Raw genomic sequence first — 12053 nt, 5'->3', positions numbered from 1 at the left:
ATATTCATAATCATATCACTCACCGCTCCATTAACACACTGAAAGACAACACACTGCTGCATGCCAGACCCCCTGATATCCACCCTTCTGAATCCTCTCTCCCACGTAAGGACAGAGTCCACTTGGCCAGACTGCGATGCGGTCACCACCCAGCACTTCTAAGCTACCAGAAGAGGCTGGACGACCGTGTTGTGAACAGCTGCCCAGGATGTAACACTTCACCCCATACCATACAACACATAATGGAAGACTGCATTATACACAATCATGCACGCGAACAACACAACATACACTCTATAAAGGATTTGTGGGAAAACCCAGTTTCGGCTGTGGCCTTCCTTGGGGAGACGGGACTGCTCGGACAGACAGTCTAGGGAACGACAACAACAACAACTTAAATGTTGTGGGAACTACAAAATTATTCCAATTTGCTCAGGGGTAAACCTGGTCAACATGAAGTCTCAATAGTTTGAGACCATATTTGGGCTATGGACAACTGCTCAGTGTAAAAGAAATGAAGAAAATAAATTATCATTAACATTAGCAACATTCATACTCTGTATCCTGATACTGAGTTGGTTAACAATGTTGGGAAAGAAAGTCACATAAAACCAACAACATGAGGTTTCTGACTTATCTTGACCAACAAAAGTTGTCTGCTATTGTCATAATTTTCTTTTATTTCTCTTGGCTTAGTCCCTATCGATTTTGTGTATTATGGTATGGTATGATATACATTCATGCCACATATTAATAAAACATTTCTACATGATGCTGGTACACATAGATGGAAAGTGATACTACTAAACTTGAAATAACAGTGGTAATGAAAATGAAACATAGCTTGAACTCAGCTAAAAGATAAAATACAGATAAGAGTTGATTGAAGTTTATATAAAATCCTCATTATAATAAACTCTATAACATCATAACAATTATCTTATGAAACAGATCCACTAGGTCTGCAAGTTACCTACAAAACCGCTGATAGGTACATACAACCTTTACTTAATGATGCTGTTTCATATGTCCTGTGCCTCTTGTAAACAAAATACTACGAGGAAATTTAATACTTGTTGAGGAAAATACTGAAGGTGAAAGTTATGAATGTCTCATGGTCTAGCCACTTCAGTAAAATCCTTATCAGGAACATTCTTTGTTATTTCAAAGCCTCACTGAAGAAGATTATTCCTCAAGACGAAAGAGACCATGAAGACCATTAGGAATTGGCACGTCAACCTCTGCCCTTGCAATCTCACTTAAGTCTTTGGCATCCAATACAAGCATCATGTCTTTGTGGTCCTTCCTAATGTCCACAACAGTTACCAGAAGAACACCATCATCCTCATCTGTAGAATCAGGTCGTGCCACAAAGACAGGTTCTCCTGGATACTGGTATTCATTGCCTTTCCAGAGCCAGGATTCACCAGTTTCAACATCAGTCTTGCTTGCCTGGAAAGGTATAACATTAGTTAACAGAATCATAATTTGCATATAATGGTAAATGCTACACTATTTCCACACATAGTATCATATGAATGTAATGAAGTTTGCAAAGATAAACTCATGACTAGACTACTGGTGCATCAGAATATCCTTACCGAGTGACAAAAGTAACCCTGTTCATAACCCCCAGTGCCGTAGACATAACGGTAATGCTTTCCTGTATATTTAGGGTTGTGAGATGGCATCTCAAAGCCAGGCTTGCCAATGTTTTGACACTGAAGGCGTATGTGATCACCCAGCCTATTGTCTTTCACTCTAATGGCACTGGCCTCACAACCAGGAACATGTACTAACTCCTCACCAGCTCTCACAGTCTGCAATAATAAAACAAGTAAGTACAAGCAGATAATGGTTTACTGCAAAATCACTACTCAGATAATGCTGTAACAATCATACAAGAAGGTAAGGAGCCTATGCTAAAGGCATTTTTATCCCATGCACTTGCTGGAGCACATAAGTCACTGCTGTGTATTGGAGAGAAATGTGGGATTTGAACCCACAACTAAGTGAATGCAAAATCAGCGTGCTTCTGATTATGCCATCAGCACACAGGGCATGGCAGAATTTAATGTATTCATACATATATATACCACAACCTTCTAAATCGACTATATTCTAACCAGTGTTGATTAACAAGCCTAACATGTGGGCAAGCGAATTACCTTTCCTTCAACAATAGGAATCACAAATCTTCTCAGTTGTGGAGGATGTCGATTGCTGTATTCATTCATTCGTACTTTGTTAAGGTAGAGTTTATCAAAAATTTCAGGTGAATCATAAGCAACCACATCGACAACAATCTGACCATCGACCTCATATGCATTAGAATGATGGAAAAGGAAGAAGGCCTCTTCAGATATATATTTTGTTTTCAAAAGCTGACCAGTAGTTTTGTTGATGATATGGAATTTCACCTGAAAAGAAATATTCATAACACTTTTTTAGTAAAAGAAAACAATTATCATCTCAGTTTCCTGGAAAGTGCTCATAACCAAAATTGACATAATTACAAAGGTTTACAATGAAAAATAGTACTAGAATGCAAGTATCTTTGCAAATATTCAATATGATTTCAGGAATAGGAAGTGTTGTGTGAATCAGATCGAATAAGAATTTAGAAAAATTAATGAGAAAACGTAAGAGAGGAAAACAGTTACATTTGCATTTGTGGATCTGAGGAGGGCATTTTGTAGTCAAGAGAAAAGGAGTAAAATAATGTTGGAAGGAATGCATGAAGCATTAGTTGTTCTGATTGTCAAGTATGAGAATGATGTCTGGATAATGAATTAAAAAAAGTAAAAGTTGTGTGTAGGTAGTGGAAGTAAGATGCTCAAGAGTCATGTTTTTATTCACTTCATCACCCTTCATCCAAAAGGAGCTAAGATGAGAGGGAAATAATGGGTGGTGGATGGGAATGGGTGCATGCTTTGGCTGGCTACCTCCCTTATAAGGGAGAAGAGACCCTTGGTATACAGATAGAATAGAATAGATCACTGATAACAAACATTCTTATCCTTGGAGACAGTATAGTGCCAAAGAGATGGTGTCATAGGTGAGAAAGATTTACGAAGGCTAGAAGTGGTCAGCATTCTTTCTTGAGTGGAGACTGTCACGTACCACAAAGTGTTACGTTTAAGTTGCACGTACTTTCTCCTTCCCCCCTACGCGGGTTGTGACAGTGGTGACCTTGCCAGGATTCGAACCTGGAATTGTCATGTACCACGAAGTGTTACATGTAAGTTGCACGTACTTTCTCCTCCCCCCCTACGCGGGTTGTGACAATACTAACCTCCAGTTACAAAAGAATGCTGTGTGACTATGGTCCATATGAGTGTCACTAAAATTCTTAAAATTCTGATGACATGAAACTCATGCAGTTAATACCCTATGGAATAATGGAGCTTGTAAGAGGACAGGGTATACAGATAGGAATAGAAGAAAGAGCAGAATAGACTACCTATGGGGATTTGGTCATATTACTATTAGAACAGACGAAAGCAGACGCATCATTATGTGTATCTCACCTTTTCTTCAGGACACCAATCCAGGCAGTCATGAAGTGACTTGCCTTTGACCTGTGATGTAGCAATCTTAACTGTATTGATGAGCATAGGTTGTTCCAAAAATATTAGGTAGTTTTCTGTCATGCCAAAGCTGTGGTGGTAACTAAAGCAGGTCTTCCAACTTGAAGGTATGGTACCAATCACTTTGCTGGCAGTCCATGGGTCGCTTCCTAAAGAAATGAAAGGAAATGATAAAAAAAAAAATCAATATTGAATGAATATAGCAAAACAAATAAATAGAATTTTTGCAATGTGTTGTAATTTTACTGAAATATGAGTTCATATTCTGTATTATTATTCTATTTCAGTCAAAATTCTCTATAGATTAACTTACCATTACAATTTGTGTCTTTGCAAGGTGGAACTTGAATTATATGGTATTTAGGTCCTGAGATGAATGAACCCCCAAGATTATATGTAGTTCCATCTTTATCTGTTAGAGGATGTGATGTGGCCATGTTGACACCCACTAGCTTCATAAGGTCCACCTTGTGGATATAAAGTGGGAAATATAAAGAATAACAGAACTATACAGACAAGAGATTGGACAATTTATCCATTCAGATATATTTTCAAAACATTATCAAGGCTGGTGAACATATCTAGGTGAATAAAGAATGGATGAACATATGGCCTTGCTGTGGATGTACTGTGTCTTGCTACATTGCTTCTGGCCTAGGATAGATGGTGAGATACAGGGATGACCCGTCATCCAGGAGCCAAGAAAAGAGGGAGAGAGGGGTGGTGAATAGTAGAGGAGTATGTGAGGATGAAATGGGTGGGAGTGAATTATTCCTTTGATTTTGGCTACCTCCCTTGTAAGGGGGAAAAAGCTGTTGGTATATGTATATATGAACATATGGATGTCAAATAATAAATATCTATATATATTTTTCTTTTACTAAAGCACTGTCTCAGATATAAAACTTGACATTCTAATTTTAAGCACATGAAGGTGTCATCTGTATACAACACAAAAGTATGTGAATAAATCAATAAAACAAAATTTTAAGATATATTTTTCATAATTAATGTACTCATTTTCCATTTTTCTTAAGACAGAATTAATCAATTTAAGGTGTGTGCATTGGCTAATTCAATGTACACACCTACTTTCTGCACATTTAAACCCATTTAACACTCCTGTTTGAGCACATCATGGATGAAGGCTTATTCCTGTTTCTGATATGCAATAGAAAAATAAATGAAGAAATGAATACATAAATGAATAAATGATTATAAATATACAAATAAGTATTTTGAGTGATGTTCAAAATAGCATTGTTCAAGAACAAGAATCTTCTTGATAAGGTCTGATGATCTGGGATGTGCTCATTTCTAAATACAAAGAGTGAAACTGGTGAACTTGCTATCTGGATAAATATTAGTTATGGAATGGATATGGGTAAGCAAAAACAGACAACAAAGAGTGTAAAGAAGAGAATTTGAGAAATAATTCTGATGATATTTCTTGTTGGAGAAGTTTCAGAACAACTGTTAAGCATTTTTGCACCATGATATTCAAATTCAAATTCATTGGAGGTCCATGCTATCTCTGACCCCACAACCATCCATTGTTGAAGGGTATTAGGGTCTTTTGGTTAAGGCAAACCCACCACCATTGTCTTTGTTACTGGCATTGTTCTGTTTATGGGCTTGGTCAAGAGACATTACAGACAAAGGGTAAGACATTTTTTCCCAACAAAATGTCCAGCTTGAAACTTCCCAGCCACATTAGGATGTTTATTTGAAGATTCTAGCATGTACAGTGAGCTGGAAGCCACAGTATAATGAAGTGGTCAATGGGGAAAAAATATTTACATAATTTGGCTGCAAGCAAAATTTGACTCCTGTAGTGACCTTACAAAAATAAGGTTAAAGAGCTCTCAAGTCACAGGTCCTGTACTAAAACAGGATGTAGCTGTCAGATTTTTCATGATAACAGACATCAGAGTCTAGCACATTCATGCAGTGTTAAGATCATTGAAGGGTGTGGACAAATGTGACAGAAAATCTTTTGAATTGAAGTACAAGAGCATCGCAAAATGCTGGGAAAAAATTGAAAAAGACTACATATATTCATAAACACACACAAAAAAAAATAATATATACATACATGACACCGGTTAAGCATATTAATAAAATAGTTGGAGAAACCTATAATTTATTGAGGTCAATAAAAGTGGCATTTGCCTATTTGGACAAGGAAACGATAAAAAAAAAATTAACTACACTAATAAGACCAAAACTCGAGTACACGGCAACATTATCGACACCCAGTACCAAAAAGAAAACAAAAAAGTTAGAAAGAATACAAAGAGCAACAAGGCTGGCACCAACTCTTTCCAAAATGACATGAACCAAACTAGAATTACCAACTTTGGAACAAAGAAGGGAAAGAGGAGACTTACTATCTATAGAATTATGAAGGGAATGGAAATCTTAGATAAGAATGACTATTGAAATGGGACAATGGAAAAACAAGAGGATACGAAAAAAAACTAAAAAAAGATAATTACAGAAGAAATCTGAAAAAAATAGCTTCCCACACAGAGTGATAGATACTTGGAACAAATCAGACAAAGAGACAGTGTGTGCAAACACTATTTAAGATTTTAAGAAAAAACTTGATGCTGAGAGATACAAAGACGGGTCACCACGAACATAGCTCCCTTCCTGTATAATACAACTGGGTAAATACATGTCAATAAATTATTTGGAGAGACTTAACTTACTAAGATCAATGAAAGTGGCCTTCAACTACATAGATGAGGAGATTGTTAAGAAAATAGTGGTTACATTGATAAGACCTAAACTAGAATATGCTGCAACATTGTGGGCACCCAGCACAAAGAAAAACATACGAAAATTAGAAAGAATCCAAAGAGCAGCGACAAAAATGACACCTACTCTGTCAAATCTGACATACGAATAAAGATTGGAAAAATTACATTTGTCAACACTGGAACAGAAAAGAGAAAGAGGTGATTTATTGACCATTTACAGAATTATGAAAGGGATGGAAATTCTCGATAGAGATGACTTATTAAAGTGGGACAGAAGAGAAACAAGAGGACACGAAAAGAAACTAAAGAAGGACACTTATAGAAGAGACCTGAAAAAGAATAGCTTCCCACATACAGTGATTGATGCCTGGAACAAACTAAATGGAGAAACTGTGAATGCCAAAACTATACATGATTTTAAGAATAAACTGGATGCAGAGAGATATGAAAACGGGTCACTACAAGCATAGCTCTAATCCTGTAAAATACAACTAGGTAAATACATATACCAAGGGCTTAAATCCCAGGGCATAAATCCCATCCCACTCATTTCATCCCCACATACTACACTCTCTTTCACCAATCCTCCTTCTCTCCCCTTTTTCTTGGCTCCTCCTGGATGACAGATCATCCCTGCATTTCACCCACTCCCCTAAGTCAGAAGCAATTCAGCAAGACACGGCACATCCACAGCAAGGCTGCTTCATTTAATCAAGGAACCCCCCCCTCCATCCCCTCATGCAGAAAAAGAGAAGATGGGGAGAATTCCCTTTGGGCTGTATCAAAATATCATTCACACATACTCCCTCACCCCCACCCACTCCTTTCCATGCATCACAGCATCATCCATACACAACCATTTTTCACTCACCCCTATCTTCTGTCTTCTCCCTTCCATCCTCAACAGACATTCCCCTCTTTCCCATCATCGTACATCAGGCAGCATCAGCTGCCTGATGTATGATGATGCATCACAATTCTCACATTATGAAATATAAAGTTACAGCTGTATTACTAATTTTTTTCACTCTGAATATTAACAACCACAGAAAATATGATCAAGCCAGTTCGCAGAATATGGGGGTCACTCGGCTACAACTACAAAATAGATATAATCAAGATACTGATGCCAGCATCCTCATATACCCACTCATGTCTCATAATACCTACATAGGTATCATTGTATGGAATGGGTTAATAGTGGAAAATATGTGAATCACTTATAGATAGCAATATTGTGAGCATACCCAAAGGCCTTATCTTTATTTTATACTCACCTTTTCACCTGTATCTAAATTTCGTGGATCCACTTTCCTTAAAAAGCAGGATTCTGTTGCAACAAAAACTTCATCTTCAATAAACATAATATTGCTGGATGTGTTGTCAGTCATTGCACCAGGGTCCTGGAAAAAAAAAGTTTTTTGTAAATACTATAAGGCAATGAAGTTACAAAAAATTTAATTTTTGTCACCACTCCTTTAATATCGGAGGACTACTGGTATTAGAATTAAATTACATCATAATTCAAATACAGTGGATGGCTTTCTGAAAGTAAGGCTCAAAAGAAATGATACTGAATAAAGGGACAAGATGAATGAAAGCACCCAATGAATATCATAGTAATTGTGTATCATTATACATCTTCTAGTTAAGGTTTAGTTACCAGCTCTGAATGGAGCCATAACAGGTACCTGCAAGATGGATATCATTGAACATCACCTCCCCATTGCCCATCTTCAAAACCCAACACCCTAACCCCCATTTCTGGAGGTGCAGCATAGAGGAGCTGACTCTCAGTGTCTGGACTCAGCCCAGGATCTCTTTCTATCAACTTAGACTATAATTCCTCCACATTTTCACATACAGAGCTGACAACTGGTGACTGCTCCCTTCCTTCAGTTACTATACACTAGTGACACAGAAACAGCTCCAGAATGGGGATTGAGGATAACTCACAAAAAATAAAAAGTTAAACTGAGAGAGATTCTAAAGGAAATATGGAGAATATAAGTAGTGAAGATAATTGAAACACGGATATGATTGTTAGAGATTTAGATATCAAGAAAAAGATTTTCATACATATGTGCTAACTCAAAGAGTAGCCTAAAAGAAGAGGCAGCCCAGTTTAGAGTCGTGATTCAGTAACACCACAAAAGAAGGCAAGAACAGTGCCTTCCAACAGAAGATTTTCTCAAGCAGGTAACTTAATGTAGTATTCCCTCACTATAAACTTAATTGCTGCCAGGCAGATTCAATCCACCCCCACTCATGACCTCTGTCCCAAGTAGTAGCACTCTAAACCACTTGGCCAATGAGCATCTCATCTAAATTCATAAATGAATTTAAAATGAAGTTTAATAGGTGGAGAAAAAGAGATGGAATCTCATGATCATGCCACCTTTCCTATATAATGCAATTAGATAAATACACCACTTTCTTCCCAAAGAAATCTATGGGAGGGTCTGAAAGCCTCTGTCAACCACTATGCGGCCCAATGTTTCCATTCAGTGAAATCCAAGGAAACACTAATTATTACCAATTCTATGTCTTGCTGGTAATTCTGAATCCACTCTCTCCACATCCTAATGAAACTACAGTACTTTATCATCCATCACAACAGAAACTTAAGGTCAGCTGTACAGTATACTGTACTTACAAATTTGCTGTACATCCTGGAGAATATGTTCTTGCAAGGGTCTGGATAGGACCTTGTTCCAAATTCGGTAAAAACAGGCCGCTGCGCTACACAAGCCTTGCGGTATGCATCGGACTCTAGAAACTTCTTCCGAAATGTAACCTGAAATAAAAAAAAGTTAATAAATAAACTGGACTATATCAATTAAATTACAATAAAATGAAAAAGTACAGTATATACTCAATTTTCAGGGCACTTGATTCTAAATGAGTAGAGAGTGAAATTAAATAAATGGTAACATTAAAAGAAAAAAATAATAGAATAATAATAATAATAGTAATAATATATATATATATATGAAAAGGTAAGAATGTTTTTTGGGCTTTTATGGATTTGGAAAAGGCTTATGACAGGGTAGACAGGAAGGCACTGTGGGAGGTATTGCAGATATATGGGGTACGAGGAAAGCTGTCAAGAGCAGTTAAGAGTTTTTACGAGAGTAGTAGAGCTTGTGTTAGGATTAGAAATGGAGAGAGTTTGAGGCAAAGGTGGGACTTCATCAGGGATGTGTTATGTCACCCTGACTGTTCAATCTATACATGGATGGGGTAGTGCAAGAGGTGAATGAAAAGGTGGTGGGTCAGGGGTTGGAGATGGTTAAAGAGAATGGAGAAAAGTGGGAAATAAGCCAGTCGTTGTTTGCTGTTGACACTGAGCTTGTAGCACGAGAAGAGGAGGGATTGAGGAAATTAGTGACAGAGTTTGAGAAGGTGTATGAAAGAAGGAAGCTGAAGATAAATGTGGGCAAATGTAAGGTGATGAGATGTACAAGAAGAGAGAGTGGCAGCAGGCTGGAAGTGAGTGTTAAGGGAGAGAGACTGAAGGAAGTGGATAGTTTTAGATACTTGGGTGCAAATGTGGCAGGAAAGGGAGGACTGGGGGTGGAGGTAGAATGTAGATTGAGAGAAGCAAGTAAATGTCTTGGAGGATTAAAAAGTGTAATGAAAAATAGACATTTAGGAATGGATGCTAAGAGGAGGTTATATAAAGGAGTGATTGTGCCAACAATACTGTACAGGGCAGAAATATGTAATAAAAGAGAGGAAGAGAGAAGGAGTTTGAATGTGTTTGAGATGAAATGTCTAAGAAGTATGATAGAGGTTACTAGGCTGGATAGAGTGAGAAATGAGGAGGTGAGGAGGAGAACAGGGGTGGAGAGGGAACTGGGAGATAGGGTTGATGAAAGAGTATTAGGATGGTTTGGACACATGGAAAGAATGAGTGAAGAAAGATTAGTAACAGTTATCATTATCAGTTATCAGTTACCATTAAGCAACATTTATAATTATTATTAGACTGGAAGAATCTAAGGCTGACAGGTGATGTCACAATTATTTGGTAAACTGAAAGATATATTAAAAGCTAAGATGAGAGGGAGGAAAGGGTGATGGGTAGGAGTGGAATGGGTGGGAGTAGGCATGTACCTTTTGACTTGGCTACCTCCCTTATAAGGGGGAAAAAGTTTTTGGTATATAGGTAGGAAGATACATTTGGGGTAGGCACCATGAAGAAATATAAAGGAAGGAGTAAGCCTGAGAAAGATGAGCGGAGTTCTTTTTTGGAAGAGAAAAATAAGAAGTACAAATATATATGAAAGAGAAGTAAGAAGTACCTACACATGCATATACCATAAGGCCTTTTCCACCTTATAGGGGTGATTGCCAACCAAGGCATGCACCCACCTGTCATCCATCCAACAATGGAATAAACAAGAAATTATTCACATTTGAAATTTCATATGGTGGAAAGAGAATGGAAGGAAATAAAGAGCGAGAGAAAAAAGAGGAAAGAAGGTGAGGGTAAAAGAAATGTAAAATAAGGAGCAATGAAAAAAAAGAAATAGAGGTTACTTACTAAGGAACAATGAAATTGGTCTAAACTCACCTGTCCTTCCTCGAAGTGGAATTTGTACACAATTGCAAGTCCATCGAACCAGTGATTGAGGGTGAAATCCCCAATGTCGAATTTGCCAGGCCCCACCCGCAGGAAACTCCCTGTCAGCCACTTAGGAATGTCACCTGCAAGATCAATTTAAGCAACATTATTCATGCTGAAGTTACAATTTATTATCATACATCATGTGGGGATTCAAGTGTGTACTGCATTGAAAAATGAATGCCTTACAATTATAATATTTGTTTGTCATCAAGTTATGGTCTAAATTTTAATATCAAGAGTGCAACCAAATTCATGTTTTCTTTACCTTCATCAATACATTATCAACTACAACAAAATCATGAAATACATTCCCACATTTCATTGCACATTTAACTGGAACAATTAAAGTATTCACCATGAGATGCTTATCTTCATGCTAAATCATATAATAAATCTAATGGTGTGCCATAAATAATTATATCAATTACAGCATAAAATTTCTCAGTAATCTATTATAATTTCCTGTAATCAATTACCATACAATTACTCCTAGAGTCAGGATTGAACTGAGTACCATCTCAATATATTTCAATCTAACACAATTCCACTTTTCTTTTCTTGTTTTGTTTTTTTTTCTTTTTACTTTTCAAGGTGGTGCAAGTTACTTGTAGTACGAATGCTTGGTAGTGAAGTAATGGTTCTTTTTTTTTGTTTATTAAAAATTCTAACACCTTGCTCCTCCATGCCCATTATTGCCCTGGTGTATAAGTGATGGTGGGGTAGGTAGGATGAGGACAATGGCAATGGTAAACCACTTTAAAATACATACACACTATCTATCTATATATCAAGACCTACAAGGGGTGATTGAAAAATTCATGGCCTATGGTTCACATGAGATACAAACTTGTAGTTTTCTCACACAAAATCTAATCTTTCATAAGCCGGTATGAGAACTTTTGAGCCTTTAACTAATATATATATATTTTTTTTACAATTAATTGATTTGGGACAGTAAGATATTGTAGAGAAAATGGACAAAATTAGTCATTGAGCAGTCATTCAATACCCCCATATCAAGGACTTGACTCCAAAAGAAATTCACGAGGACATGGTGACTTCTCT

The 12053-nt window shown here is 37.1% G+C and overlaps 1 protein-coding gene across 1 annotated transcript; it reads right to left on the bottom strand.

The window, feature by feature from the left end:
• Positions 1 to 883: 883 nt before the first annotated feature.
• On the bottom strand, positions 884 to 11068 carry LOC143032479 (beta,beta-carotene 15,15'-dioxygenase-like). Its single transcript, XM_076197322.1, has 8 exons — positions 10935 to 11068; positions 9012 to 9152; positions 7633 to 7758; positions 3904 to 4057; positions 3531 to 3739; positions 2169 to 2420; positions 1602 to 1820; positions 884 to 1452 (listed from the first exon to the last, which is right to left on the bottom strand). The coding sequence occupies exons 2-8, from the start codon at positions 9024 to 9026 to the stop codon at positions 1186 to 1188; spliced, it is 1242 nt and encodes a 413-aa protein (XP_076053437.1). The 5' UTR covers positions 9027 to 9152; positions 10935 to 11068; the 3' UTR covers positions 884 to 1185.
• Positions 11069 to 12053: the final 985 nt, after the last annotated feature.

The sequence above is a fragment of the Oratosquilla oratoria genome, chromosome 13, assembly GCF_046742065.1.
Source record: "Oratosquilla oratoria isolate Oo_2021 chromosome 13, ASM4674206v1, whole genome shotgun sequence".
In the NCBI taxonomy this organism is placed as follows: domain Eukaryota; kingdom Metazoa; phylum Arthropoda; class Malacostraca; order Stomatopoda; family Squillidae; genus Oratosquilla; species Oratosquilla oratoria.
This window is presented reverse-complemented; position numbering and strand designations above follow the sequence as displayed.

What these genes read in the sequence shown, in the direction of transcription:
- LOC143032479 (XM_076197322.1), bottom strand. An exon ending in CAAAGACACAAATTGTAATG is followed by an intron (nt 3,740 to 3,903) that starts GTAAGTTAATCT and finishes TCATTTCTTTAG; the next exon opens with GAAGCGACCCATGGACTGCC. An exon ending in AGGGTTACTTTTGTCACTCG is followed by an intron (nt 1,453 to 1,601) that starts GTAAGGATATTC and finishes ATACCTTTCCAG; the next exon opens with GCAAGCAAGACTGATGTTGA.